At 39.8% G+C, this 26770-nt stretch overlaps 1 protein-coding gene across 3 annotated transcripts; it reads right to left on the bottom strand.

Annotated features, from left to right (window-relative positions):
- LOC137170730 (kinesin-like protein KIF2A) lies at positions 1–26748 on the bottom strand. 3 transcript variants are annotated; one of them, XM_067574286.1, is made up of 22 exons: positions 26535–26748; positions 25555–25649; positions 24245–24364; positions 22346–22375; positions 22043–22097; positions 21100–21219; positions 20009–20109; positions 17269–17364; positions 15170–15224; positions 13530–13692; positions 13366–13456; positions 13218–13281; positions 13041–13132; positions 11746–11888; positions 10089–10293; positions 6899–7009; positions 6739–6806; positions 5014–5097; positions 3711–3855; positions 2279–2380; positions 913–1048; positions 1–789 (listed from the first exon to the last, which is right to left on the bottom strand). In XM_067574286.1, the coding sequence occupies exons 1-22, from the start codon at positions 26593–26595 to the stop codon at positions 704–706; spliced, it is 2223 nt and encodes a 740-aa protein (XP_067430387.1). In that variant the 5' UTR covers positions 26596–26748; the 3' UTR covers positions 1–703. The 3 variants fall into 3 exon arrangements, with proteins under 3 accessions (XP_067430387.1, XP_067430386.1, XP_067430388.1); XM_067574285.1 differs by having other exon boundaries at positions 5008–5097; positions 26535–26747; XM_067574287.1 differs by lacking the exon at positions 22346–22375 and having other exon boundaries at positions 5008–5097; positions 26535–26746.
- Between the last annotated feature and the right edge of the window lie 22 nt (positions 26749–26770).

Genomic DNA, 26770 nt, shown 5'->3' on the forward strand with positions numbered 1-26770 from the left:
AACAAGAAGTAGCCTGTCTTTATTATGGCAAATGAAAAATCTGTTGTCTGTAGATGTATTTATGGATCACTCTGGAATGAAAGTTTTGCGTCTCAAGTTTCTTTGATTATAGCGCCCCTGTCAGGCCGATAAATGTAATGTAAGATTAGTTTTGTGTTTTAGGCTTTCTCTCAATCAACCATATATTACATACAGTATCAACACAAACACACATTTGGCTCATTTTTTGTTTTTTTGTTGTTTTTTTATACACATAAACTCGATAAAGCCCTGTTCACCCCTGAGCTGAAACAAGGGGAAGAACAGGAAGAAAATCCTCCAAACGAGGCGCGATATTGCACAAAATGGCAACAGCTGTTTACAAAATTGGCCAAAGTGAGGATATCCTATCATCGATCCTATAAAAATGTTTTTGAATCAAATAATTTATCATCTTTTTTTTTCTTTTTTCTTTTTGGCTTAAAATGAAGCACTTGTGACTTAATCACAGAAACCTTGTAAATACACTTCACAGGAGGATGGAAGGTTTACAGGTGGACGGATGGATGATGGGAAGCGATGGCAGCCTGTACAGCAAAAGTTTTTGGGGGGGGAGAGAGATAGAGAGACCACATACACACATATAGACAGTAAGTCATAAAATCACAGCTGAGCTAAATCAGCTCTTTCATCAACAGTTGAATATCATATTTTTTTTATGTGTCTATAGTGCACGAGGCCTCTTGGGGGTTATTTGTTGGCTAGCTTGCTCCTCTTCCTGGAGCGCAGAACGGAAAGACTTGACTTTATCTGAAAGAAGAAAGAATAAAACAGAACTCACGACATGATGAAATGATCAAGACTAACATATATAACAATATTATAAAGATGTGTTTACCATCTCTAACATTCGACCGGACAAACGATCTTTACCTCTCAGCTCGGTGAGGATGTCGATCTTCTGATCCAGGATTTGTTCGAGTTGAGTTGCGTATGACTCGACATCGTAGTCCACCTCCTCCGTCATTTCCAAAAGCACCTTCTCCTCTTCCAGACAGCGGATCGACTCCTGTGAGGAGGAACGCCGTAGTTTAACACCTTCTGTGCTGTTTAAACTTTATAACCTCGGATTAACAGAGTGGGAATAAACGCCTTGCTTCACTGAACTGTGAGAAAAACAACTAACATGAAAAAGACACTTGGAGGAATTTCTCTGGTATTTTAAAAGAGGTTTAGCTGGTACTTCAACATATCTCAGTAATACTTTAGGTATAAAAGCTGGTGTATTAAAGAAAGAAGAAGCACTTGAGAGTGATGAGACTTTCTTCAGAGCTAAAAGGGAAAACAGACAACATAACATAGTGTTCATGTGCATATTAAGACCAAACCTTTAACAGGGTTCATCTGAGCTATGAGTGAGTATAAACTGCAAAGTTAGATTTGTAAATACAGTATAACTCCTCTCCATATATAAATTAAGTTAAACTTATCCTACAGTATGTTGTGTTTTTTCTTTTTTTATTATACAGATTTTTCTGCATATCTAACTTTTAAGAGAGAGGGAAGTTTTCCTCAGAAAAGTATTTACTGTATGTATACTGCTACAGATAGCTCACTAAAGAGTTTGTAAAGATTCTTTTCTAACCATGCTAGCAGCTTTAGGGATGGAAATGTTGGTCAGTCGATCACTTTAGTCCAGACTGACATATCTTAACAACTATCACATGGAGGATGAATCCTTATGACTTTGGTGACTTTTCATCCATCATCTGGTCAAAATCTCATTTTGTGCAATACTTGCAAATCTGCAACACTAACGACATTCCCACCAGTCCTCTGCTGTACTTTGTGTTTAGTGTTACTTAGCAAATGTTAGCATGCTAACACGCTAAACCAACATGGTTAACATGGTAAACACTGTATCTGCTAAACATAAACATGCTAGAATTATCAATGTGAGCGTGTTAGCAGGCTGCTGTTGAGCATTTAGCTCCAGTGCACCCTCAAAGAGCTGCTAGCATGACTGTAGACTCTTAGTCATGTGATTCAATACATTCTCTACTTCATACATCCAGTTACCCTGAAAGCTATAAATCTGATGCTTTTTCCTTTAAGCTCTGAAGAAGGCAGCAGACTGTCAGCTCATGGTACTCCTGTTTTCTTTGCTAGTTTTTACACTCTTTTTCTACTTAAAGTTTGTCAAGACATCTTGAGTAGAGCTCACTTCCCCTGCAGATTTGAGCATTTAAATTACAAAGTTGACATTACAGTAATAGTATCCCTGCAGGCTCTGCTGTACCTGGAACACGGCCCTGTGATCCTCCAGAACCTGCTCCTCCATCTCCACCAGCTGAGAGACGGCCTCATGGAAAGTGAAGAGCTGCGGGGAAACCTCTTCCTCCTACAGAGAGCACAAGTGACACTGACCTGAAGGTCTGCAGTTTGCAATCCAAATGTTGTCTTATGAGCACATTTACATCACGCCGGTAAATTAATCTTTTTCTCTCCACTTTAGTCCTCCAATCTGACATAAAACAGCATTTTTTTTCTCGCCCAAAAACTGAGCGATTTTACAAAAATGATGATGTAAACTTTAAATCTTCTCTGTGATCATTTTAAATGTTATTACAGCCGAATACACAGCAGAGCTTTTGTCATTAACCTGGATTTATGTTAATTTGTCAGATGACAGTGCAATTATAAAATAATGATTTTATTCCTGCAGCGCTGCGCTGTAGAGTTTATGGTCCCCGATTAAATCACTATTTCATACTCGTTCCGTTGACTGACAACAGAAACAAAAACATATGTAAATGAGACCAACTTTATTATGAATTATAAAGCCTTCAAACACAGTAGAAGTTATCACAGAGGACGAGTTGATTCTTTTTACGTGTCGATATAGCCGATGACACTGCACAGCTGTTGTCATTATCCTGTATTTATGTTGATTTTGACGGATCATGTTGCACCATAAAATAGAGCCTCGGTCAGCCAACCTGTCTCTTACTTCTTACCAGATGTTGACTGTGACGTAGTTTTGTTGTTTGCCAACTAAAAAAAAAGGGAAATGCCACGTTATGCTGTTCAGAAGTCTCCACTAAAACAACCTGAAAATGCAGGTGTGGACACACAGTTTAAAAATTAGGCGGCGTAGTGTAGACGTACAGTAGTGTAAGACTACGTCTGCTAAATTCTAAAATGCAGTTTTCGAGCACCAGGCGTTTCAGCTCATTTCTGCAAACATCTCCGTCCACATTAAAACGCCAAAACTGGTAATTTGTCCTCCTACTGGGCATGTGACTGGCGCGTCAGCCAAAGAAAACCAGCAAAGAAGAAACGGCGTACTATTCCTGTTTCTGCTGCGGCTTCCTGACATTTAGTTTATTGCGAGCAGATTACAACATTTTCAGTGAGAGAAAGGTGGTCGATAGCTATGTTTAACTCTAAACAAGCGGTCAAAGTAGACAATAAAGAGAACGACACTCGCAGGAAGCCGTCCATCTCTTCAAGGTTCAGTTCAAGAAAACAAACCGGTTTTTCAGATTTACACGTTCTGGAGGTTGTTTTTGAAAAAGCTCCATTTTCGGGGTAGAAAAATACTGTTTTAGTTTGGACAAAAGGCCAAAACGGAGAGAAAAAGATCAGCCAGTTTAGTGTGGACGTGGTCTAAAACCAGCTAACATACAGCTGAGTGAACTGGTGAGAACGTGGGAGGGTGTGTTTCTTACATTCTGTTCACAGAGCAGCTTCAGATCGTCTCTCTGCGGGGAACTCCCGACTCCCCACTGAGCCTCCAGCACCTCCAGCTGGTTGATGTGTCCTCCCTGGCGGCTCTCCATGGCCGCCGCAGGGTCCACTGTGAGCTCCTTCACCCTGACAACACATCAGTGACGTTACGGTACGACTACTGTAACCACCACTGGGAGGATCTCATGATGAGCAACAACATGCATCAGAATAGTCGGCGGCTGCGACGGACAGACATGCTGCTCGGGGAGGATGTGATTATAAATGCTGCGAGAGGTTTAAGAGAGAAACATTTGGACGAAACTCATAAATAATATAGACTCCATGCAAGTTTCAGGGGAAAACTGTTAATGCAAAATAGGGCTTCAAATACAGATTAGTTTCCAGATTCATTGATTCGTTTGGTCTGTAAAATGTCAGCACAAGTTCCCAAAACTCATAAGTTACTTTACAACTTCACCAAAAGTCCAAACCCCAAAGATAATCGATTTATTATCATTAGAGGATAATGAAAACCAGAAAATATTCACATTTGGAAATCTGGAGCTCAAAAAATGACTAAAATGATTTTTCAATTATCAAAATAGTTGCTGATTTATTTTCTGCTGATCAACTAATCGATTCACAAAAGATATCTCTTTCATTGGCAGAAACTATATTTTAAAAATGGATATTCTGGCAAAGTTTCTATATTTGTTTCTATACTTCTATCCCCATAACAACAAGCGTCTGAGGTTTTGTTCATCGTTCTTGTTCCTTCCAGACTTGAAGTGGCTGAATTTGCAGTGATGCTACTGAGCAGCTCAACTACGATCAATCATGTTTTATTTTTCTGTCACAGGTTGAACGGAGTTAGATTATTGTTTTCTTGATTTAAATTTACCGCTACATCTTTATTTATATCCATCAAAATTGTCAGATCCAAAAATATTCACATCTGTGAAGCTGCAACCTGCTTTAAAAATGACTAAAATGATTATTAATTATTAAAATAGTTGCAGATTTATTATCTGTCAATCAACTAATCTATTAATTGACCGTTGCAGCTCTAAATTAACAGACGGAGGAATAAGATATATCAGAGTTTGGATGCACAGAAAATTCGTGTTAGTAGATCAATTCATTGTTGGATTTGGTCTTTTTATGGGATTTAGTGACAAAAACTAAAAAAAATCTTTGATCTCAAATTACTCTAAATTACTTCTAAATGGTCAGGAAGCAACATCATGTGGCAGTATGGTGGTAACTTGTGGTGAAACATAATAAAAGTGATCATACTCATACGTAGGGGAGAGTTCAGAGCGACCTCCTCCGCCTCCGCTCTGAGAGAAGGGAATATCTGAGGGACTGATCCCGAACTCCTTTACTCTGGAAACACACAAAACCAAGAAGAAGAGACAGGAGACGGTGGTGTTAGATGCTGAAATCTGACTTCAGATTCACACTCAAGATATAAATAAACGTGTCACTGATGCTGCTGCTGTTACAGAAAACCAATGAGAGCTACTGAGGTGTTGATAATTACAGTATTGATCCGAATATAAGACAACAACACCTGTTTTTAGAAAAAGACTTCTAATGGACTTGGAGACACTCGCTAGCCAAGCAACATTAAGGCTACAAACAACCCATAATGCAACACTCTCTGTATTATTCCATTAACACTCTTCAGGAAGAATATCTGATCTGGCAGCAGGTGGCAGATTAGTTATCTGAACAAACAGTCCTTTTACCTTTATCCCCTTATCTTATCAAGATGATAAAAATATGTTATTGAATATTGTTGTGTTGCTTGGCAAACTTTATATACTTGATTCTCCAAAAAAAACCTTCATATTCTTTTTAAAACATTACAGTTTGCAGGAAAAGATCATTATTAAAGCTCAGACATAAATAAATCTCGACAATATCAAAAACTTGGGACACAGAGCTGTGATTATTCTATATTTTTGTTTGTGTTTGTGATGTAAGTTATGTTATTTTTTGTGTGTGTGAGTATTGTATATGTGTTTTATGTTTGTGTAAAATAAAACAAGAAAAAAAACAACACATAATTGTCTAGTCCAGAGGTGTCAAACTCATCTACATCAGCATAATCGTTGCCCTCAGAGGACCAGATGTAACTTTTAAATGTAACTAAATGTAATATAAAATAAATGTAACTACTCCTTAATGTTAAATAACTCTGAATGTTATTACTTGTTCAAGTTACAAATATATATATATATATATTTGCATAGATGTAAAAAAAATATGTTTGCTTGTTGCTTTGTAATTATAACATAAATCTTTTTAATTTGTCACATTACTCCATCAATCAACGATCAAACTATCCAAGAGAATAAAGAAAAATAACATCAAACACAAGTTATTATTATTATTATTAATAACTTGTTGCTATTTATTATTATTATTATTATTATTATTAACACACCGCATTGTTTTTGGTTGTGGCTTTTGTGAACAAATGCCTTTTAGTTCTTGGACAATTTGTTGTTTTTCTTGAAGGCTATTTTTTGGCGTACGTAGCTCCGTGTTTGGTAGATTGTTCTCTTTGACCACAGACGACGCCTCGTAACACAAAAGACGTACAGGTTTTTTCTCCTTGAAGCACAAACATGTTTTCTGCTTCCGTCTGCATCAATTTTTCTCTTTCTGGACATTTTTGGGGTCATTATTTATATTTCTCAATTCCACTTGTTGGGAAAATCGCATTGATGTGGACACACTGCAGTCTAGTGGCAGGATACCGTCACTTCCTGGGTAATATAATCGGCATGCATTGTGGGAAATGTAGTTTTCAGTCAATGCCCACTTTTGACACATATGGTCTAGTCCTTGAATATAAGATGACGCCCACTTTTCCAAACAGAACTTACAGAGTAAAATAACGTCTTACATTCAAGCCAATATGGTGTTTTTCACTTTAAAGAGGAGAAGTTAACATTTTTTCTACCTTAGATACTGTAAACATTTATTTTCTTTCAGTTCAGAAGAATCTGTTTTTACCTGTTGGCGTATCTCAGCGTGTTCAAGGTGTTTTCACAAGAAGCCATCCCGGGAGAGATGGTGGCAATCTGAGGAGGGAAACATCAAGAGATCAATATATATACGATCAGATCATCTGAATGTGTTAAACGTGATCAGTGACGCGTGCAGCGCCTCTTACCATGCATGTTCTGGAGTTTTCTCCTATGAAGGAGTCTCTCAGTACTTGAGTTAACTTGCTGGCTCTGAACGGAGTGTGAGGTTTGTTTCGGCCCAGAGCTCGAATACACTCCTGCAGAGAGACAAGAACGCCGTCAGCGGCTGCCTGGAGGGACGGTTTGTAAATGTAAAGCTCATCAGTCCTGGAATAATTAGTCTACAACAGTTCTGCTAATTGTTTGACTGTTTAAATCATTTATGAGGAAAGAAGGAAGATATTCTCTGGTTTAAAGTTCTTCAAAGCACCAAAGGGCTGCAACTGACTATTTTTCCATAATTCATTCAAATAACAGTCACTTTCTTGGTTAACTGATTAATCTTTTAGTCTATAAAACATCAGAAAACAATTAAAAACACCCATAAGCCAAAGCCAAAGATGATGTCATAACACGTCTTGTTTTGTCCAACCTGCAGTTAAAAACAGTGTGAAGACAAAGAAAATCGGAAAATCCTCACAGTTGAGGAGCTGGAACCATCACATTTTTGCCTGAAATGATGATTTGATTATAAAATAGATGCCTATTAATTTCCTGCTCAATGACAAATTGATTGATCGACTATAAATGGAGCCTCGTGGTGGTTCAGACGGGCACAGAAGTCAGTTTATAGTCACATGATCCAAACATCCTCCAATCATGTACGAATGTTCATGACCTACTTCTCTCTAAAAGAGAGTCTATATAAACATTTAATGCTCATTCAACCTGCACCGATGTTTCTTTTTAATGTGTTCATGTTTGTGTATCTCAGGCTCCGCCGGGGGGGTTTATGAGCTCAGTGAATCACATGAGCGCAGCTACAACACCAAATTAAATGGTAAATGTGCTGCTTTTATATAGATAGTGCCTTCCTAGTCTTCCAACCACTCAAGGCGCTTTATATTATACTGCATGTCAACATTCACACGCTGATGGCGGACGCTGCCGTGCAAGGTGCCGACCTGCTCATCAGGAGATCTAATCTAATACTCATTCACACACACAGCGACGGCGCCGCGATCTAGGGTTCAGCATCTTGCCCGAGGACACTTCGACATGCGGACTGGAGGAGCCGGAGATCAAACCGCAGATCTTCTGATTAACGGACGACCTGAGGGGTTTTACTACGAAGCCAGTTCAACATACTCAGGCTTTCTTTGTGTGAGCTGGCTCAACAAACCCTAAACTCACAATCAGAGATAAGTGGCATCACGACTTTCTTTGTTAACTCAGGCTTTCTGCTTCAGGCTCTGTGTGCGTCCCCATAAAAGGGGGCGTTTGGCGTCATTTCACTCTTTTTCCACACAAAACGGAGCGATCGTGTGCCGCCTGCTTCAGTCAGGAGGAACAGATGATTATAACGGAGAGATATGAAGAATATAGATAAGGCTGTTGCTGCAAATAAGGCGAGAGAGAACAGCTGGCAGAACATTGCTGATGTAAATTCATTCATTAAAAAACGAACTCATTAATTTATTAATTATGTAAATAGTTTGTATACTTATTTCACCCCTCGATGCCTCCCACATCCAGAGCTCTTAAACTTTAAACTTGATGCAGCAGATTTAAACATTAAACTGTCTGACTCAGTCTCATAATGAAGGATCAGTGGAAACCACTTTAGATTCTGACCAAATCAAAGTGAAATTAATATTATAGATTGAATATTATCTGATAAATACCAATAGATTCATCTTTTTTTTTTGTTCAAAGTATTTCTTCATTAGGTTCTTTTTGTTTGTTTGTTTTATTTGGAATACAGTTTGATATATTGTAACAAAATACCATCCTGTAAGTAACCCTTATTGCACCATTACAAATTTACAATATGACATCAAATCAATAGTATGTATGATAAAAGACTAATCAATTTTCTAATTGGTGTTCTAATATCTGCAGTAACAGCAGTGTTGAACAGACTTCGCAGGAAATCAGGTGGTCAGTGAAAGGACGGCGCTTTTTATTAAGCCGAGACTCAGATCATAATCTGCTCCGGACCAGGTTAAGTTTGCGGTATAAGTTACCATGGTGATGTAGCCAGGTTAAAAGAGAGACACCTTTGTGACATTGAAAACCCTGACTTTATGCTCAACATACCTCGCTAACCCACTAATCTCGCTTCGTAGTAGCTACACCTCTCTGCTCTGCCTCCTGAGCCACAGCCGCCCCGCACAGAGCTCATTAAAACGCATGATGTTAACATGTGTCATGGTTCTGTCCGTGACTCTAGAGACTCTTGTGAGTCTCTTTGTATTCCTTGGTTGTGATTATCTATCAGATGCCCTCAGACTTTCTGTTTTGAGTTGAGAGACTTTCTGTCAGTTGGGTTGCCTTTATTGATCAGACTGTGCTTATTGTGTTTTCTCCTCATGTGTTCACGTACTCCTCCTCCTCCTCCTCCTCCTCCTCCTCCTCCTCCTCCTCACACCTGCCCTGCCCTTGTCTCGCTGTTCTTCTCCAGTCTGCTGTCCCTTCACACCTGCCCTGCATTATCTTTCGTTACCTCCACCTTGCTCCCAGTGTCTTTCCCAGCCTGCCCTTGTGTTCAGTCACCTGTTCCTCATTCCCTTATTAGTTCAGTTAGTGTTTAACTCTTGGTTTAGAAGTCAGTCTTTGTTCTTTGGTTCTGTTTAGATGCCTGCATTTACTCCAGTTTGCTGTTGTGTCAGCTTTTGTTTTTGCCGTTGACCCCTAATAAAGAGTTTTCTTCAGACCTGCTTTGCCTTCGGTCTCAGCGTTTTGAGTCCATTCCTGCTTCTCAACGTGACAACCTGAAATATCTTTGTGTTTCGGACTGTTGGTTGAACACAACAAACAACTTGAAGTTGTCACCTTCAGCTATGACAAACTGTGACGGATATTCCTCTACATTTTATAGATTAATCTACTGTAAAGACAATAAGATTTAAAATACCAATAATTACTAGTCAGTCAACTTATGTGGAATCAATTATTATGTAAATGTAGAATATATATATATACAGCATTACTGTTTGACATCAGGAACATCAAGCTCAGCACAGCAGGAAGTAGTCTGAATATTGTACTGTATGTGTGTGTGTTTGTGCTCTCCATACTTAACATTTGTGAGCTATGAGTCAATCAAAACCTAAACTGACATAAATAACATCCAGATTTATGGACTCAGGTATCTGAGGTACTGAGGAGGGGAACCTTGAGTGCCAGCAGGCTCTTGTTGATCTCTGCTCCTTCCAGGCGAGTCTGGCGGTCAGCGCTGGATGTGTCGGCTCCTCTCTCGTTTCCCGCCAGGTCAATAAGGGAAAACTTTCCGTGCATCTTTCCCCGCCGGCGCAGGATGATCTGGAACACGGCGTGGCTTCGAGAGGAGTGGGCGTTCGCCGAAGTCTGACCAGAAGTCCTGAAGAAGATGCAGAGACACAAAAAGCATAAAGGATCAGTTCAGAATATTTATAGCATTTAATCAGCTGCTGTTAAATGTTAAGATATGATATTTTGCAGCTGTTTCTGAAGGCTGAGCTGTACTCATGATGGAATATGTGGCTCCAGACTCCAGAGCTGCTTTGCTGATGTGAGACAAACATGTTTCCATCATCAACATTTTCATCTGGCCCATAAAAAAACCTGAGTGGAAACACTGCAAAAACGTTTTCACGCCTGACTGAGGTGGAAAAGTTTGTGTATCAATAAAAAGAAGATGCAATGGAAACAGACTCGGTGAAAACATCATGACGTTCATGAAGCATGAGACTGAAACGTCAAGTCAAGTTTCCACTGAAGAGACGAAAACATCAGATCTGTGTGGAGCGATGAGGAGACTGTGACCTTCCTCAAATGAACACATGAAACAAACCTTCACCTTCCTCCAAATATAAAGAGCATCTTAAGATTTTCCAAGATCAGAGTGATGTTATCCTGTAGTCATTTGAGTCAGTGTCGGTCAGGACTGAAGACGACAAGTTTGAAAATGAGAGAAATCTGTGGCAGTGAGGTTATCAAACCTCTGTGGCTCCTCATCTCTGCTGGAGGCTAATAGCTCCAGGCTACATTAGCTGCTACTAGCATAACACACCTGAATCTCAGACTGAGCTGTTGGTGGTCAAGTTGCATTGTGGGTAATGTAGGCAAAACATTTTAACAAGGAAGAAGAATGTGTGGAATAAAAAAAAAGAAGGTATCTCTGTTTCTGCTGCAACAAATTTTATCTTTTTTTTTTTTAAACAGTCCATCATGAGTCTGATAATGTTATTGGAGTGTAATGTTAGCTAGCTCAGCTTCAGACTGTGCAGAACTCTGCAGTCCTGCTCCTGACGAAGACCAAATGCTCTTCTCATATCACCCCAGTTTTGGTGTCTTTGTACTCGTAACCAATTTCCTTCAGAATCCATTTTAAAATCAAACTCTTTACTGACAAAGGTTTACATGAACGGATGCCAGAGTACGTCAGTGAACTTTTAACTCTTACAAAAGGCCTCTTAGATCAGCCAGCAGGTTATTTCGCTATTCCAGAGTCCAGGTTAAAGTCGAGGGCTGATTAAGCTTCCGAAATTTGGAACAGTCCATGTTTCAGATTTTAAATAAAGCCTTAAAACACTTTTTTATAAAGTCACGTTTTTGTTTGACCACAAGACGTATTTGTTTGCATGACACAGCTGCCATGTTACCCCCAGATTTAATGTTTATTTTAATCCCTGTTTTTACTTTACAGATGGTTTTATAAGTAACTGTCTTTTATGTGTGTAATTGTATTTTTTGTGCTCCTTTCTTGAAAAGTGCAATAAAAATGATTATTTTGACTACCGACTGCTCTTGTTGCTGTTTTATAGAAAGAATCATTTCCTCTGGTGTTTACCTGCAGCTGTTTCCCACTTCGATGAGTTTGAGGACGTCCTCTGTGCATTTCACCTCCCTCTCCTGCAGCCCCACCACCTGCACCTGCTGCTTCCCGTCCTCCAGGACGCGTAACTTGGCCTTACGGTTTAGCAGGTCAAACACCTTTTTCATGCAAAACAAAACAAATCAGTTTCAGTATTTCAGCCGACGTCTCTACAGCTTTACTCACTGGAGCAGCTGTAATGTATGGAATTGTAATTTATTAATTGATTAATATTACATAGACACACATGCACAAATACATCAGGGTCTGTACACACACTGAAAGATAAACTAGGACTAAAAATATCCGGTCAGAGTTATTTATGAAACCTCCAACGCTGACTTTCAGAGAGGAAGAAGGACGTCTGATAGAAGACAGTGTGACGTCGACACTTTCAGCCACAAAGTAGAAATTAAGTAGAAATGTGTCGTAGTTTTCTTGACACTTTGAGTTTGTCATATTAGACAAAAGGAACATTTCAAATGCAGAAAATAAACTATGTGTCAGCTTTATGTGGATATGCAAATAATCCATGTAAGTTATTTAAATTAATATACTGCCAAAATCATTACATATCTTAAATCTAATATTTACTCATAGTTGACTGTGAAGTGGAAACCACTTGCATGGCTTAATGGAAATGTCTCTATTTTCTACAGATTAGCGCAAACAGCTCTGTGAGGTCGTATTTTCACAGCGATGCTATGAGCTAAATGCTAACATTAGCATCATAACATGTTTATATTTAGCAGGTATAATGTTAACCATGTTCACCAGCTTTGTGTTTACATTTAGAGCTGAAACAATTTGTCGATTAATTGATTAGTCGAATGACAGAAAATTAATTGGTAACTATTTTGATAATCAAATAAATATTTAAGTAAGTTTTCAAGCAATAAATTCAGAATTTTCTGCTTTTCTTGGTCTTTCATTATGGTGAATTCAATATTTTGGGGTTTTGGACCATTTGGAGCACAAAACAAGACAATAGATGATGTCACTTAGTGCTCAAGGATACTGTGATTGTCATTTTTCATTGTTTTCTGATGTTTTATGGACCAAATAATTAATTGAGAAAATAACAGGCAGATTAATCGATCGAGAGATGAATATACAGCCCAGTTAGCTGCAGCCATGCTAACATTTGCTAGTTAGCACTAAACACAAAAGGTTGAAGGGAATGTTGTCATAGTTTTTTATGTATTTGGTCATAACTTTTAAATAAATTAAAATAAATAACAATAATTAGTAATCATGTTAAAGACACTTGCCTTCCCGCTGTAAATCTCAAAAAATGTGGCAAAGACTTGGAGATCCAACTTCTTGTAGTTTGGCTTCTTTAACATGAGAAAGACGTCTCTGGCTGCACGGTGAGAGAAAAAGAGACGTGAATAAAGTGAAACACACAGAAACCACCAGAGCAGCTGATGCTGAAGGGTGAAACTGACCAGACAGCGCGTAGATCCCTTTAGAGCAGTCCTGGTTCTTTCCTGAAAAGTCGCCTCCCATCGTCTGAAAGGAGACACGACAGAGTTACAACAAGCAACGAGCAGCGAGGACGTCGACTTCCATCAGGTCAAACGTCAAAGCACTCACGTGTGTTTTTCCACTTCCTGTTTGTCCGTACGCGAAGCAGGTCGCCATCCCTCTTTCGAAAATGGTCTCGACCAGCGGCTGAGCGGTGAACCTGCGAGCAGAAGAGCTTCTGTTAGTTAAGCAGGACTCCACAGCGGCAGGTCAGAGCGATGAAGACACTCTACCTGTAAACCATTTCGTTGGTGGAGTTCTCATCGAAGGCGTAGTCGAAGCGGAAGGTTTGGTTCTCCAGGTAGCGGGTCAAGTCGACTTTCTGCTTCGGCTCGTGGACCATTACCACGTCTTTACTGGGAATGGTGATCACATCCAAATCCTTCACTGACAACTCTGAAAAGAGGCGGGAAAAAAAAAGACACATTTTCCCCGAATGTTTGTTCCTGTGAAAACGCTGCAGGTGTTTATGTCACAAAAACATCTGTATTCACATTTACTCTGGAAGCAGGTCTTTTTGTTTCTCCCGGTGTTCTTTGTCTTGTACTTCCTGTTTTATGTTGACACTCAGCTCTTGTCTCGTTCCTGTCCTCCTGTGTGATTACCTGCCCTGATGTGTTGCACCTGTGTCTCAGAGTATTTAGTCTCAGTGTTTCCCGTCCGTCTGTGCCAGTTCGTCTTGTTTTCTGTGAGCCTCATCATTTCCTGACCTGTTTTTGTCTTTTAACCTACTGATTTGGATATTCTTGTTTTGCTGACTGATCACCTGTGTACCGACCCGGCTGTGATTAAAGGACTGATTTTTGAACTTTTGCCAACTGTCTGCATTTGAGTCCAAACTGTTGTTCAGTTCTTGACACTAGGCGAAGGTCCTACAAACATTTATACTTATACGTATATGTATAAGTTTAATTACTCACATAATATATGAGATATAACATTTGTGACATAATATTACAACCATAAATGACTCAAATAAATACTCATTTGTATTTAATACCCATCAGTTCCTCATTAGTTGGACTGTCAAACTTCAATTCTGATCATGAGGTAAAAATAAAAATATTAGAGTTTTATTCTGCACTGCACAACAAACGTGGTGAAAACTGATGAAAAGTTATTGAGAATGAATCCTGATTATTGTCTGAATATTGAACTTAAAACTATTTACAGATCTGCGTTCTTGTAACCTGTATTTGTATTGCAAGACATTTTGTTTCATCAGTCGGGTTTAATATTCAAGCATCTGTCAGTCATTAAAGCCTGTAAACCACTATGAAGGTCGGAGGACAGAAAGAACATCATTCTCTTCATTAATACTGTATTACAGTTGGTGCCCAGAAAATAGTAAATGATCAATCTCACATGCTTCAGTCTGAATATGAGTGTTTACATTCTGGTCACAAATGCAGATTAAACCGTCGTCCATTAAGATTTTAAACAGTAGTGATTAAATGTCTTGTTGGTAAAACATCACATGGTAACGGAGCATTTTACACATGTAGTCGGGTCTATGTTAGCCTGTGTAATACTGTCGGTTTTATGTTGAACGTGTAATATTACTTTACTGATTTTATTGGTCTGACTGTTTTTTTTCTGTTGAATTTATGAACTTTGGCCTTTTTTAAATGTATTTTTATGTGTGAATGATGCTGCAAAGTATGTAAAAATGCTCTTTGATGCAGTGATGCAGTCGGGAACAATAAAGTCTATTTTATCTTATTTATGGTACGTCTGCATCATGGAAAGTCACTCTGCTTTGTCTACTAACAGTTCCTGTTTGCACAGATATTACTGAATAAAATGGAGATTGCTGTTCTGTATTTTATGTGAATAATGCAAATATACTCTAAGAAGAAAAAGCTCCACTTACCTTTTTTATTGAGAGGACGCGCTCGCACACACACACATATCCGATGCTCCTCGATCTGAAACATCAAGAGGCAGAAATAAACTACACTGTGTTATACAATACGTTGTTTAGACTCTTATATAGTAGCTCTTGTCAGGAATTGCCTCATTCAAACTGTATATTCTCAGATAAAAAGCAAACGCTCTAATGCTTTAATGTAATTTTCCATTTAAATCCAGAGTTCCCATTTTAAGTCCCTTACAGTAGTTTAAAGGTTGGAAAAATCATCTTATTCCACTCAGACAGTATCATATATATATTCTTTATCAGCTACTTCCAGCTCTTCTATGAAGCTATAAGATGTTTAAAGACTAACTTAACCCTTGGATCTTCATCTGCAGGCTCACTTGATACCCTTAAACCTTCCCAAAAAGAAAACTGGAGATGCAGTTTTCCTCGATGACGCTCCCAAACTATGGAACGCCTTAAAGACATTAGAGAAGCAGTCTCCACCTCCTGGTTGCACCTTTCTAGTTAACGGACCATATATGGCGTCACCTGTGTCCCTTCTTGGACAACGATTGGCCTGAAGCCACATGACCGTATATCCAACCCGTCTCTGCCCCATCGGCTGATATGTGTCGGGATGTATATGAGTGGTTGTCTTAACTTTTTTCATACTGAACTTACTTTATTTAAATGTTGTTTGTAATGTGTTTGATGATGACTCTGATGAAGGCCACAAGCCGAAACGCGTCGGTCAACTAATAAAGTTGTTTTTCATGATACAAGTGTTGCTGGAGTTCTCATCTCTCCATTTAAAGCTTTTAACGACACTTAAAAACATCTTTTTAACCTAAAGCCTTTCTATAGTACGACTGTTGCACCATATCATATATTAAAACACTTTTCTACTACTACTACTATTCTATTTTAAGGTATTTTTATTCTTCTTCATTAATGATTTTTAGCTGTGTTTCCTCTATTTTAATGTAAAGCACTATTTCTCATTTTTCTTGCATCTACGCATGTATTCCTGTTTAATGTTCTCAATCATTTGTTTTTTATCTCTTTAAAATTTGTTGTTTTTTTTAAAATCTTTTTTAATGTAAAGCACTTTGAGCTGCATTTTGTATGAAAGGTGCTATACAAGTAAAGTTTTTTATTATTATTATTATTAAATCACACGTACAGTCACTTTATTATATTATCTATTGATCTTGGTCTCATTGCAACATAGTTTATTTTTCTTTGTCCAGAGAAAATCCAGTAATTGTGTCCACTTGACCTCAAAATAATGTGTGTGAGAGTCTCTGATGCATCTGGGACCCGACACAAGCAAGCATCACTACTGAGAGTAGCAATTAGAAATGTTACAGTAGTAAGAACGCAGCCTCGACTACTGGTAAACTGGTAGTTTACTTCACTGCGGCTCATTAACATCAGTTCAAACGGCTCTGAACAACCATCTCGGCCATCGGGGACTGAAGTTACCGTCACCGCTTTGAACTTCAGCCGGTAAAGACGATGCTTCAGGAGCAGAAATACAAGTCACATCTGCAACTACGGTTCTATGACTTCTTGATATTAACACATCTGAAAATGGTTGAAATGTGCAGGTTAGACAGCGGGAGAGACAGAGGAACAACCAGTGAGCTACACTGTTCCATAAACTGGAAATATTCTACATGATAACACAAACTTTTCATTCATAGTGAAACTCAAAGTGCGACAGTATTAATAACATAAAGAAAATAATAAGAGTTAAGATGAAAAAACCTTCCTGAATAAAGTTTTTAGGCCTTGTTTTAAGAGTCTGGGATGTCTGATGGTTTGCAAACTGTTCTACAAGCATAAACATGTCTCGTGCATCATCAAACTCAGACTGACATCTCTGGTATCTTTGGAAACTTTGGGATCTCGACGGGTCAGTGGGGCTGAATCTCAGACGGGCAGACTGAGCCTTTTATAGGGGATTTTTTTTCCTCACATCTCTACTCTGGATTATACGGTAATCTTCATTTAATTAGACGTTTGTTTCTATAAACTGTGCCACAGGATCTTTCGCGAGAGATTTAAAATACACTGACTCTGCAAACGCAGCCCTAAACCAGACTTACCAGATCATTAGTGGTTAAAGGCCTGTAGTCCAGACTGGCTCTGAAGTCTCTGATCATGCACATGATTTCATAGTTTGGTAAATTCACATCCACCTCCTACAAAGGAACAGAGAACAAATATATTGAATATATCTTATAAAATGCTCTTAAAATAGCAAAGAAGTTTAGCAAATTGTCTTCTTTTACACAAGATATCTGTACAGGAACAGCAGAGAAGCAGATGTTCTTTATTTGTAATGTGGGAAACCTTTTAAAGATCTACACCAGTGGTTCCCAAGATGGGGTTCAGGACTCCCACAAGGGTCACGAGATATCTCTAAAGGGTCCCAAAATGAAGGCAACTGTCACGGTTATGGCTCTAGTTTCCCTTATGTTCACCTGTCTGTCTGTGGATGCATCCCAAGTCACTTAAATTGCATCCATGTTTCCCTCGCTCACGTCTCAGTCGCTCCCACCGAGGATGCACGGAGAGACGCAAGGAAACCAAGCGAGGAGAGAGGAAACGAGGAATCACAGCTGGATCAGCTGTCAGTCGGCTTTAACAGCTGTAGAGACTTCTGATGGAGTTTGTTTCTGCACACATGTTCACTGTGTTAACACTAATAAAGGTTCACAGTTATCACCGCTAGAGCAGCTGTTTCCTCTCTGCAGCCTGTTCCCTGTTTACAACAAACATAAATAAAACCTGCGTTCTGCATTTATACTGAGTCCTGCTCAGATGCACAGGAACCATTTCTACTGGCAGAATGTGTTTATACTATTTATTGATTATTTGCATCTGTATTTTTTTGATAATCCTGATGGTGAATTCATTGATCAGAGCGTCTTCTGAACACTGGAAAATATGTATTTGGCTAAATGTTTCAGGAAAAATGGAAATCATAAAACTCATATCAAACGTCGTCACTCAGGAATGTTCAGCCTCACATGTGACTGAATGGAAATGACGATAAATGATGTAAAATATAAACGTGTTTAAATGTTTGTTTTATGGATAAAACTAAAGTCAATAAACAGTTTAATGGATGAAATAACAAGATCATCTTTATAGTAAATGAAGAAAGTTGTTTATGGTTCTTTTGTTGATCAGATTGTTTTAACTATGTATTGTGTACTATTTCTGATGAATCAGAAAACAAAACATCAAACTGAGTGATTCACTTGAATTTAATCAGTAATCTGTCTCCACTTCAGTGAGAAACTGCAGCGATGTATCAGATCAGTCTGATCAGCTGCAGCATCCAGTCAATAACTGATATCCAATAAGGGGGCGTGTCGGCCGGTAAAAGAGTTCAGTGAAGGCTGCTCTCGTGTTTCCTCGCTCCTCGGAGCAGAAATAAGAGACTTTGGACGCCTGTCAAGATGGCGCAGCAGGAACAACTTCTGGTTCAGGCGAGGAGCGAGGAAAGATCAGATAAGAGACTTGAGATGCCTGTCTGTCTGTCTGTCTGTCTGTCTGTCTGTCTGTCTATCTGTGTGCGTCTGGTGGCGTTGGCGTGTCACTCCTTCCCCGACTCTCCTGGTTCCTGGCTGATTGCACACACCTGTCCTCCATTGAGCTCATCATCTGCTCCGGCTCTTCGCCAGGTCGTTGTTTCTGCCTCAGTGGTAGCTTGTATCAGTAACTTGTATTACAGATTATTATTTCCGTAACTGCTGTTTCTGTCTCTGGTGCTCTTGGACCACAACTCACCTGCCTGTCTGCGTGATCCCAAGGCCTAAACGCACTGGAAGCGATAATTGACGCGCCTCATCTGACGCTCCTCTGGCGCACTGCAAGCGTCAGATTTGTAATTCCAACACCATAGAACCAACACAAATTTGTCATTTTGTCCTCGTATTAACCACTAGTTGGATGTAATGAATGAATGAAAAGGAGGAAACTGTAACTAAGAGCGTCTGTAAATCATTTGTTGACTGTTTGACGGTTATTTATTTGTGCCGTGAAATAATCAGAATATAACGTTTTCCTTCTCTCATTCAGAGGTTTTGTTCTCACTAACGCTCGCTCTCCTTGCTCGACTACCGCCGCCTTCAGACCCACTACCACCAGCTCCCCTTCGCCAGCACTCGCCATTCTCCCTCATTCACCGCCGCCCTCCAGCCTCCAGCCTGCTTCCATCTACGGTCCCCTCTTCCTTGGCAATAAATCCTTTTCATTCATCTCAAGTCTGCGTCCGGGTTCGGGTCCACATTACAAATCATTACGTTACTGTAAGCGCGATAAAAGCTTTGAGAGTAAAAAGCCAAGAAAAGTAATTTATCAATATAATCTGTGCAAAAGATGGACGGACTCCAAATGACGAGAAACATCGCCATAAAGAGAGTGATTTGTGTCACAACAAAATAAACAACAGAGCATAATATGATATATATCGTCATAGTGCACAAACCTGGCATGCACACTGACATCATGATTGTCTCCTTGAAGCTTCTGACAAACTGCCAAAAACGAGCCAATGAGATGCAGCAGAGAAGCAGCAAATGTTTCACACGGCTTTACTGTATTTTTAAAACAGTCAATAAAATTCAGTAAATAGAAAAGCTGCCTGTTGAATCACTTTATATTCATGTAATAATGTCAGTTAGATAATTATCTACATGAGAAATAAAGAAAAAGACAAAAATTCAGTTATAATAATCATCTGCTTACAGTGATCAATTTGACCCAGACAGATGTGATCACTATGAGCGGTTTTGTGTGTGTGTGTGTGTGTGTGTGTGTGTGACGGCTGCTCACTTGTGCTCTCTTCTCTCTGAGCTCTTGCTGCTGAAGTCGTCTCTTCTCTCGTTTCTCCTGCAGTTTCTCCACTTCCTTCACACAGTTGGATTTCCTTCGTGCTGGAGAGAAAGAAGCAAAAAATAATCTCACAAACCCCTCCATGTTTATTATTTCCTACTGAAGATGTAAATCTTTAAAAATAAGCTCACAAATATATACTTTTATTATCTAAAAAGGTTAAATAAGATCCCAAAACAGCTGGGAACTGTAGTTTTTAACAAACGTTACTCAAAAAGGAGGAAAGTGGATTTGTTGGGGACTATTTTTAGCTGCGGATGAATACATATTTGGTGTTCTAGTCAGTACTGGCTCATTCATGTGTTTTTAATCATTTTTAAAGAACAACGGAGCTCTACGGCACATTAAGATTGTCCACTCGCATATTTCGGACCTGATTCAGGCTCCAACATGTACGGATGTATTTGAGAAGTTGACATTGTAAATAAAGAACAAGAAAAAGAGGTGAAATCCTGCTACTATTGTTTGTTTACGTAGTAACAGAGTGGGCTCATCAGGAGGCGGGTCTTAAAGAGACAGGAGCTAAAACAGCCTGTTTCAGACAGAGGCTGAACTGAGGGGCTGCATAAAGAGCCAGTATAAGATTAATAAGAAGGTTTTTTAACTGTAAATCATGCAAAAATATTCCAGTAGAGCCCCAGAATATAAATATAGAGCTGTAAATGTGCATGATATGACCTTCTAAATGTCGTGCTTATACAGTGAAAACAGTCTAACTCCTGTACCCGTTTGCAAACACGTATTTGAAAGATTGATTTTTTTTTCCACAGCAGCAAACATTTATGCTAAATCCAGCAGAAAACAAGTGCTGTAGTATGAGCAGAAATCCAGAGGTTGAGCCAGCGAGCGTGAAAGAGCCTTTGACGCCGTCACACACAGCTGTGTGGCATGACATCACTGCTTCTGGCCTCTGCAACAAACCCTCCAGCAGAAAATAACAACAGACACGCAGGACTTGGAAACGACTGCATGTAGAGATATATCAGAGAGAACAAATCTCTGCCCTGCTTTACCCGCGTAGAGAAACTGACCGTTCTGTTCCTTCAGCAGCGCCTGGTTGATGGCGGTCTGGGGAGTGATGGCCGGAGGAGGGGGCTCTGCCGCTTGGCTGTGCTGGCTCGGACGGGCCCGAGTGGTTCCCACCGCTGCAGCTGAGGAGGACACACAGTCAACAATAATCACACGTTTATGCACATTTTTTACTGAAGAAACAGTCCATGTGAAAACTTTACAGTAATGTTTGTGGATTATCTGGAGTAACAAAGACATTAAACCTCCTGCAAGAACATTTTTGTATTTTATCCTAAATCTCTGACTTTTATCTGAGTTTCCACGTCAGATTCACCAAACTGTCTTAACTGTATGAACTTTTTCGCTCATTTCAGCCTGATAAATGTCACCTGTTTATGATGAAGTAAACATTAATGAACATGTCACCATTAGCATAAATAACATCCCTAAAAGTTGCCATATAAGGCAACTTGTTCCTCTCCGTTTGTGGGCAAATTTCACTCACAAAAATGTGTTTAAATTCGCAGATTATGACAGATATCACCAGCAGCAGATTAGATCAGCTGTAGCTAATTAATGTTAATCCAGCAGCTGCTAAAATGTCTATTGGCTGGTTAATTTGCTCTCTGCAGAGTGAAAAGACACATTAATCTGTAACACCACTGTACGACTGTGTGGATGGTAAACGGGCTGCATTTATAAAGTGCCTTCGTAGTGTCACATTCACACACATATTCATACACTGATGACAGATGCTGCCATGCAAGCTGCCAACCTGCTCATCAGGAGGATTTCCTAATCATTCACACACTGATGTCACAGCCGTCGGGAGCAATTTGGGATTCTGTATCTTGTCCAAGGAAACTTCTGCCAAACCGATTAATCGGTCGACCTCTAGATACCTCAGATTCAGATAGTGAGTCAGTAGGTTTTTATGTTTTCACACATTTATATCAAACATACCTCTATTCTCTCGAGGAGCGTTCTCAGGTTTGGGTATTGCTGTAATTCTTCTGGTCTGAAAACAAAAAAACAGAGTTGAATGTACGACATACATTAGACTGACAACGTTTAAAGAAACCCCCCTGGATAAAGATCATCTGTCACATTCATTACTTCAACTCTATCTGCACTTTTTAACTAATATATATATATAGATATACAGTACATCTTGCATCTTGCACGACTACATTTACAGAGAAGAGCAGATAATTTCTACTGCACAATCTTACACTCCTGATGTCTTTATTTGGCCTTGTGATCTACCTGCAGTCTGCAGCTGGCGTCACCTGATGGCTAACAGGGTTTCCAGGTTATTAAAGTCCAGGATGCAGCTGTGGCAGTTTCTCTCTCTCTCTCTCCTGACTGCTTGCAGCTCTCTGCTCGTCCCTACAGGCTCCCGCTTTGGTTTGGGGTCATGTTGTTTCTTTTTCTGCACCTCACAACATGCACATACATCTTTCACTCATGCAAACCACTGACTCTACTGACATCCAGACCCCACCACGCTCTGTTAAATATTTAATTAAGTCTTTAATTTGTTCACAATTTGATTTAATAAACTATTGTTAAAAGCTCTCCGTCGGTGTGTCTCTCTTTGTTGTGGCCACTGATCATTTATGTGACAAATAAAGATCAGTCACATTCAAAGTCTCAAAACTGCACAAAATCCATTTTGCTGATCTAAACACAGATTGACACAACTCTGACATTTTCGTTTTTTTTATGTAGCAAATGCTCGTGTGAAAACACCTAAAAGTGTTTCCAGACTTCACTAAAAATACAAAAACTACGACTACAACAAAAAAAACTTGCTTTCTCACAGTTTAAAAGAAAATAAACTTGTGCTATTTGAGACACATCTGCATAGATAATATTCATTTGGATCCTTGTGTGATAACATCTGGTGTGATGTTACACTTCGGAAAATACACTTATCCAAGAAAAAAGGCTTCCCAAGTGGGTCAGTGAAAATACCGGGACAGGAGCTGTCAAGTGCAAAACTTTTAATTAATTTAATTTAATTAAAATTGAATGTTAATATGCTCAATATGTGCATGAATACAGACACTAAATGTCATAAAGAACTCAGTAAAGTCTTGAATCAGCAGCTACTCTGTGTTGCAACGTGTTTCGTCTTCAGGCAGCATCAACACTGCTGACCTACATGTGGATAAGTGGCAGAAATGGACGGATGGATTAACCAGTTGTAAAAACTGACACTTGTCCATTGTGAGCTGATGAGATTCCTCACTACTGTAGCTGCAGTGGTGACTGTTTGCTGCACGTCTGATGGTCACTGAAACTCCTCACACTGGTCTGACTTGTAGTTTGTAGATGTTGAACGTCTCCCAACGGCCAGAAAACACATACAAAAACATTTTATAACTAACATTACTGCCTATAGGAGGGAGGACAAAATATATTTATGGCTTTTGTAAAATATATTTTTTAATTTCAATACCTTCTCAGGCCTTTTTTAAAAACTTTTTTGACTTTGCAAGACCTGCAGATAACCTGGCTTTACTCCAAACTTTTATAAATCCCATCATCCTTATTCCTTAACAAGGAAAGTTTGTGTTAAACACATCTACGCTACAAAAATTATAATTTAAATAAGTAACAGTTAATTAGTGACAACACATAAAAGCATTAAGACACAATTTCTGTATAAATAGAAAACAAAAATAATGATACAAACTGAAAAAATGACACAAAGTCAAGAACAAAAACAGTGTTTCTCCTCAAATTAAACATATAAACAAATAATTTATTGGTAACACTTTTCCTTCATGTGCCCCCATAACATTTAAGACACTATAATGTAGCTGTAAGCAGATATGAAGACATTTTAAAGTGTTTATTAATGTACTTATAACTTCTCCCATGAAGACATATTTATAATATTACACCTGTGTTTTATTATATAGTCATTTATTATCTGTTTATACAGCAGCAAACACTTCTGAGTGTCCACAGGAGGAGTTATAGTTGTTGACAAATACATAAATAAACGCTTATATCTGCTTAAAACCACATTATCGTGTGTTAAAAACCATTTATTAACGGTTTCTATACTGTGTATAAATGTTAAATTGGGGCAGTTAAAGCAAAGCTTAACCAGTTAAGAAAATGAGCTCTGACAGCAGCTGCTGGGGAGCAGACCTTGGGGACTTTGCTGGTTTTGGCCACGTTGGAGGGAGGAACAGGAGCCTCGGGACTCTGTGGTATCTCCTCATCTGGAGCAACATCTGGATTCAGAGCAAAGATGCTCTCCAGGTCGATCTGAGGCACAAACGAAAATGAGTTATTCTTCTTTTTAGTGAAGTTCTTAGCATTGTAATTAAATTATTACTGTTGGCTGAATAAATAGTTCAGACTGTAATCCTCCCTCAGTCTCCAAATCTAGACTTGTTTCAAGTTTGGGGTCGATTCACAGCTCCGGTTGCAAAATACAAGAATAAAAGTAACGTTATCCGACACAGATCCCGACTGTCAGAACCGGACACCTGAACTAGGCCGCAGACAGAGCAGAGAGGTCGACTCACTGATCGATCTGCTGCTGCTGCTGTTTGTGTTTCTTCATGAAACTCTGATATCCGCAGACTGCTGCTCGGCTATTGTTAGCTCCCGGCAGACAGAGACGAAGTCGACAAAATAGAATCTGGAAACCGTTCAGTCGACTCCCCAGAACTTCAACTCTATATATAACCAGAGATGACACCTCGTCAAGTAATACAAACACGGAGCACAGATCAGTGTGTTTGCTGAGTCATTTCTAGTCTGTTCTCCTCTCAAATTCACTACCAGACACCCAGAGACAGGAAGCCACATGGGGTCACCACAGTCCTGTAAAACTGCAGCAGGTGAACATGTAGTCTAACTAATCACATCACAGTTTACAAGACTCGTTAGACTCAAAACGGCTCATACAGCAGCTGTCATCTGCGTTACTTTTTGACTGAAAGTAACCTTTTTGTGCATGTTGTAATTTATCTTTTTTAAAGGAGAAAAAAAAGACCAAATTCTCTGATTCCAGCTCCTCAAATGTGAATATTTTCTGGTTTCTTCAGGTTGTGGACAAAACGAGACATTTGAGGACGTCATCTTGAGCTTTGGGCATTTTCTGACATTTTATGGAATTGAAAATAATGACAGTATGTTGAGAAGAGAGATTGTGTGACAAACATTTCATTACTGATTACCCTAATAACTACCACAGAGGAATGTTTATTTGCTGATTCAGTTATTTATAGAGGTGTGACAGTGGATTTATTAGAAGGGGAAGGGGGGCGGGGGTCCTCTGACGCTGCATTTATTCAGGGGCCCAGACATCTACAGACACGCAATGTGTCTGAATGAAAGAAAAGTTCATTTAAGTGTGTTTTGGTGACAGATATTCATATTCATAGAAATAGTACATTCCAGTACCTACAGCAATGAAACATGTTATTGGGGACGAGTGGCAGCTTTACCTCTTTTCCTTTGGTGTCCCCATTCTCGATCCACTCCACCGTCACACTGTCGTTGTCTTCATGCAGCGATGTGACCATCGCCTGGTGTATTCGTCCTGCAGTGGGGAGTTACACACACACAGAGTGAGAGAGAGAGAGAGATGCTGGGGGCCTGCTCAGTGCTGCACTGGACTGACTGTAGGGATAAGCTGCTGACATTAACTCGTCCGATGAACCGTGAACTAACCACACAGCTCTAACTGAGAATATCTGCAGATCTTTACACGCAGGAACAAACAGATTAAATCCTGACACTGATGTAAGGATGCTGAGATGCTGATGGGTGTGGCCCCTGATGGATGATTAGAATACTTTTCTGTCAGTCACTGCACAACTTCAAGAGCTGCGTTTGCTGTCTGTTCATTTAAACAATGGCAGCTAATTAATCAGTTGAATTTATACATTTGAATAGCTTTAAATGCTTTAAATTAAAGGTTTTTGTGCCTGGTGAGATGCAGTAAGAAGGGGAGAGGCCCCCATCCATGCATGCATGCATCCGCTAGCCCGTGATTCACAGGCCACAGCTGGATGATGCGGTGCAGGTTAGCGGCATGAATGTCATTCTTTACTGGAGCCATAATGTGCAGGAGGGGACGGACACACAGAGCGGGGCAGGTGTCAGTCACAGCCGGGGCAGAGGTACCGGTGGACGGACCCGCCCGCCCGGCCGGCCGGCCGGTAAGCCAGCCTGCAGCCGGGCCGCCGGCTGCTGTGAGTCTACATGACTGACAGAAAACAACATTTCTGCTTTTCTCTGCTCCGCTTTTCAAGACGCTGCGGACAAGATGCAGTAAGTTAGCTGCCTGCTAGCTGCGGTTCTCGGTATCGTTAGCTCCTCTCCTCCGGACCCGCCGGATGGAGGAGCCGTGTGTGTGTGTGCGTGTGTGTGTGTGTGTGTGTGTGTGTGTGAATATGTGTGTGTGTGCGGCTAAGCTACGTACCGTCGCTCCGTTTTATCTCCACGTAAATACCCACGAAGATCTTCCCGAATATCCCCGCCATCTCCTCCTGCCTGCTCCGGCTTTTTTTATGAGTGCAATTTAAGCGGCGTGCGCGCGCGTGTGTGAGTGCACGTGTGCCGAGCCCGTCCAAGTTGTGCTGCTGCAGAAGCTGCTGAGGTCACTAGCGGTCAGGAGAGACAGGGAGGGGAGCTACTGCGCATGCGCGGGTGTAGCCC

Source organism: Thunnus thynnus, chromosome 19 (assembly GCF_963924715.1).
Source record: "Thunnus thynnus chromosome 19, fThuThy2.1, whole genome shotgun sequence".
Classification (NCBI taxonomy): domain Eukaryota; kingdom Metazoa; phylum Chordata; class Actinopteri; order Scombriformes; family Scombridae; genus Thunnus; species Thunnus thynnus.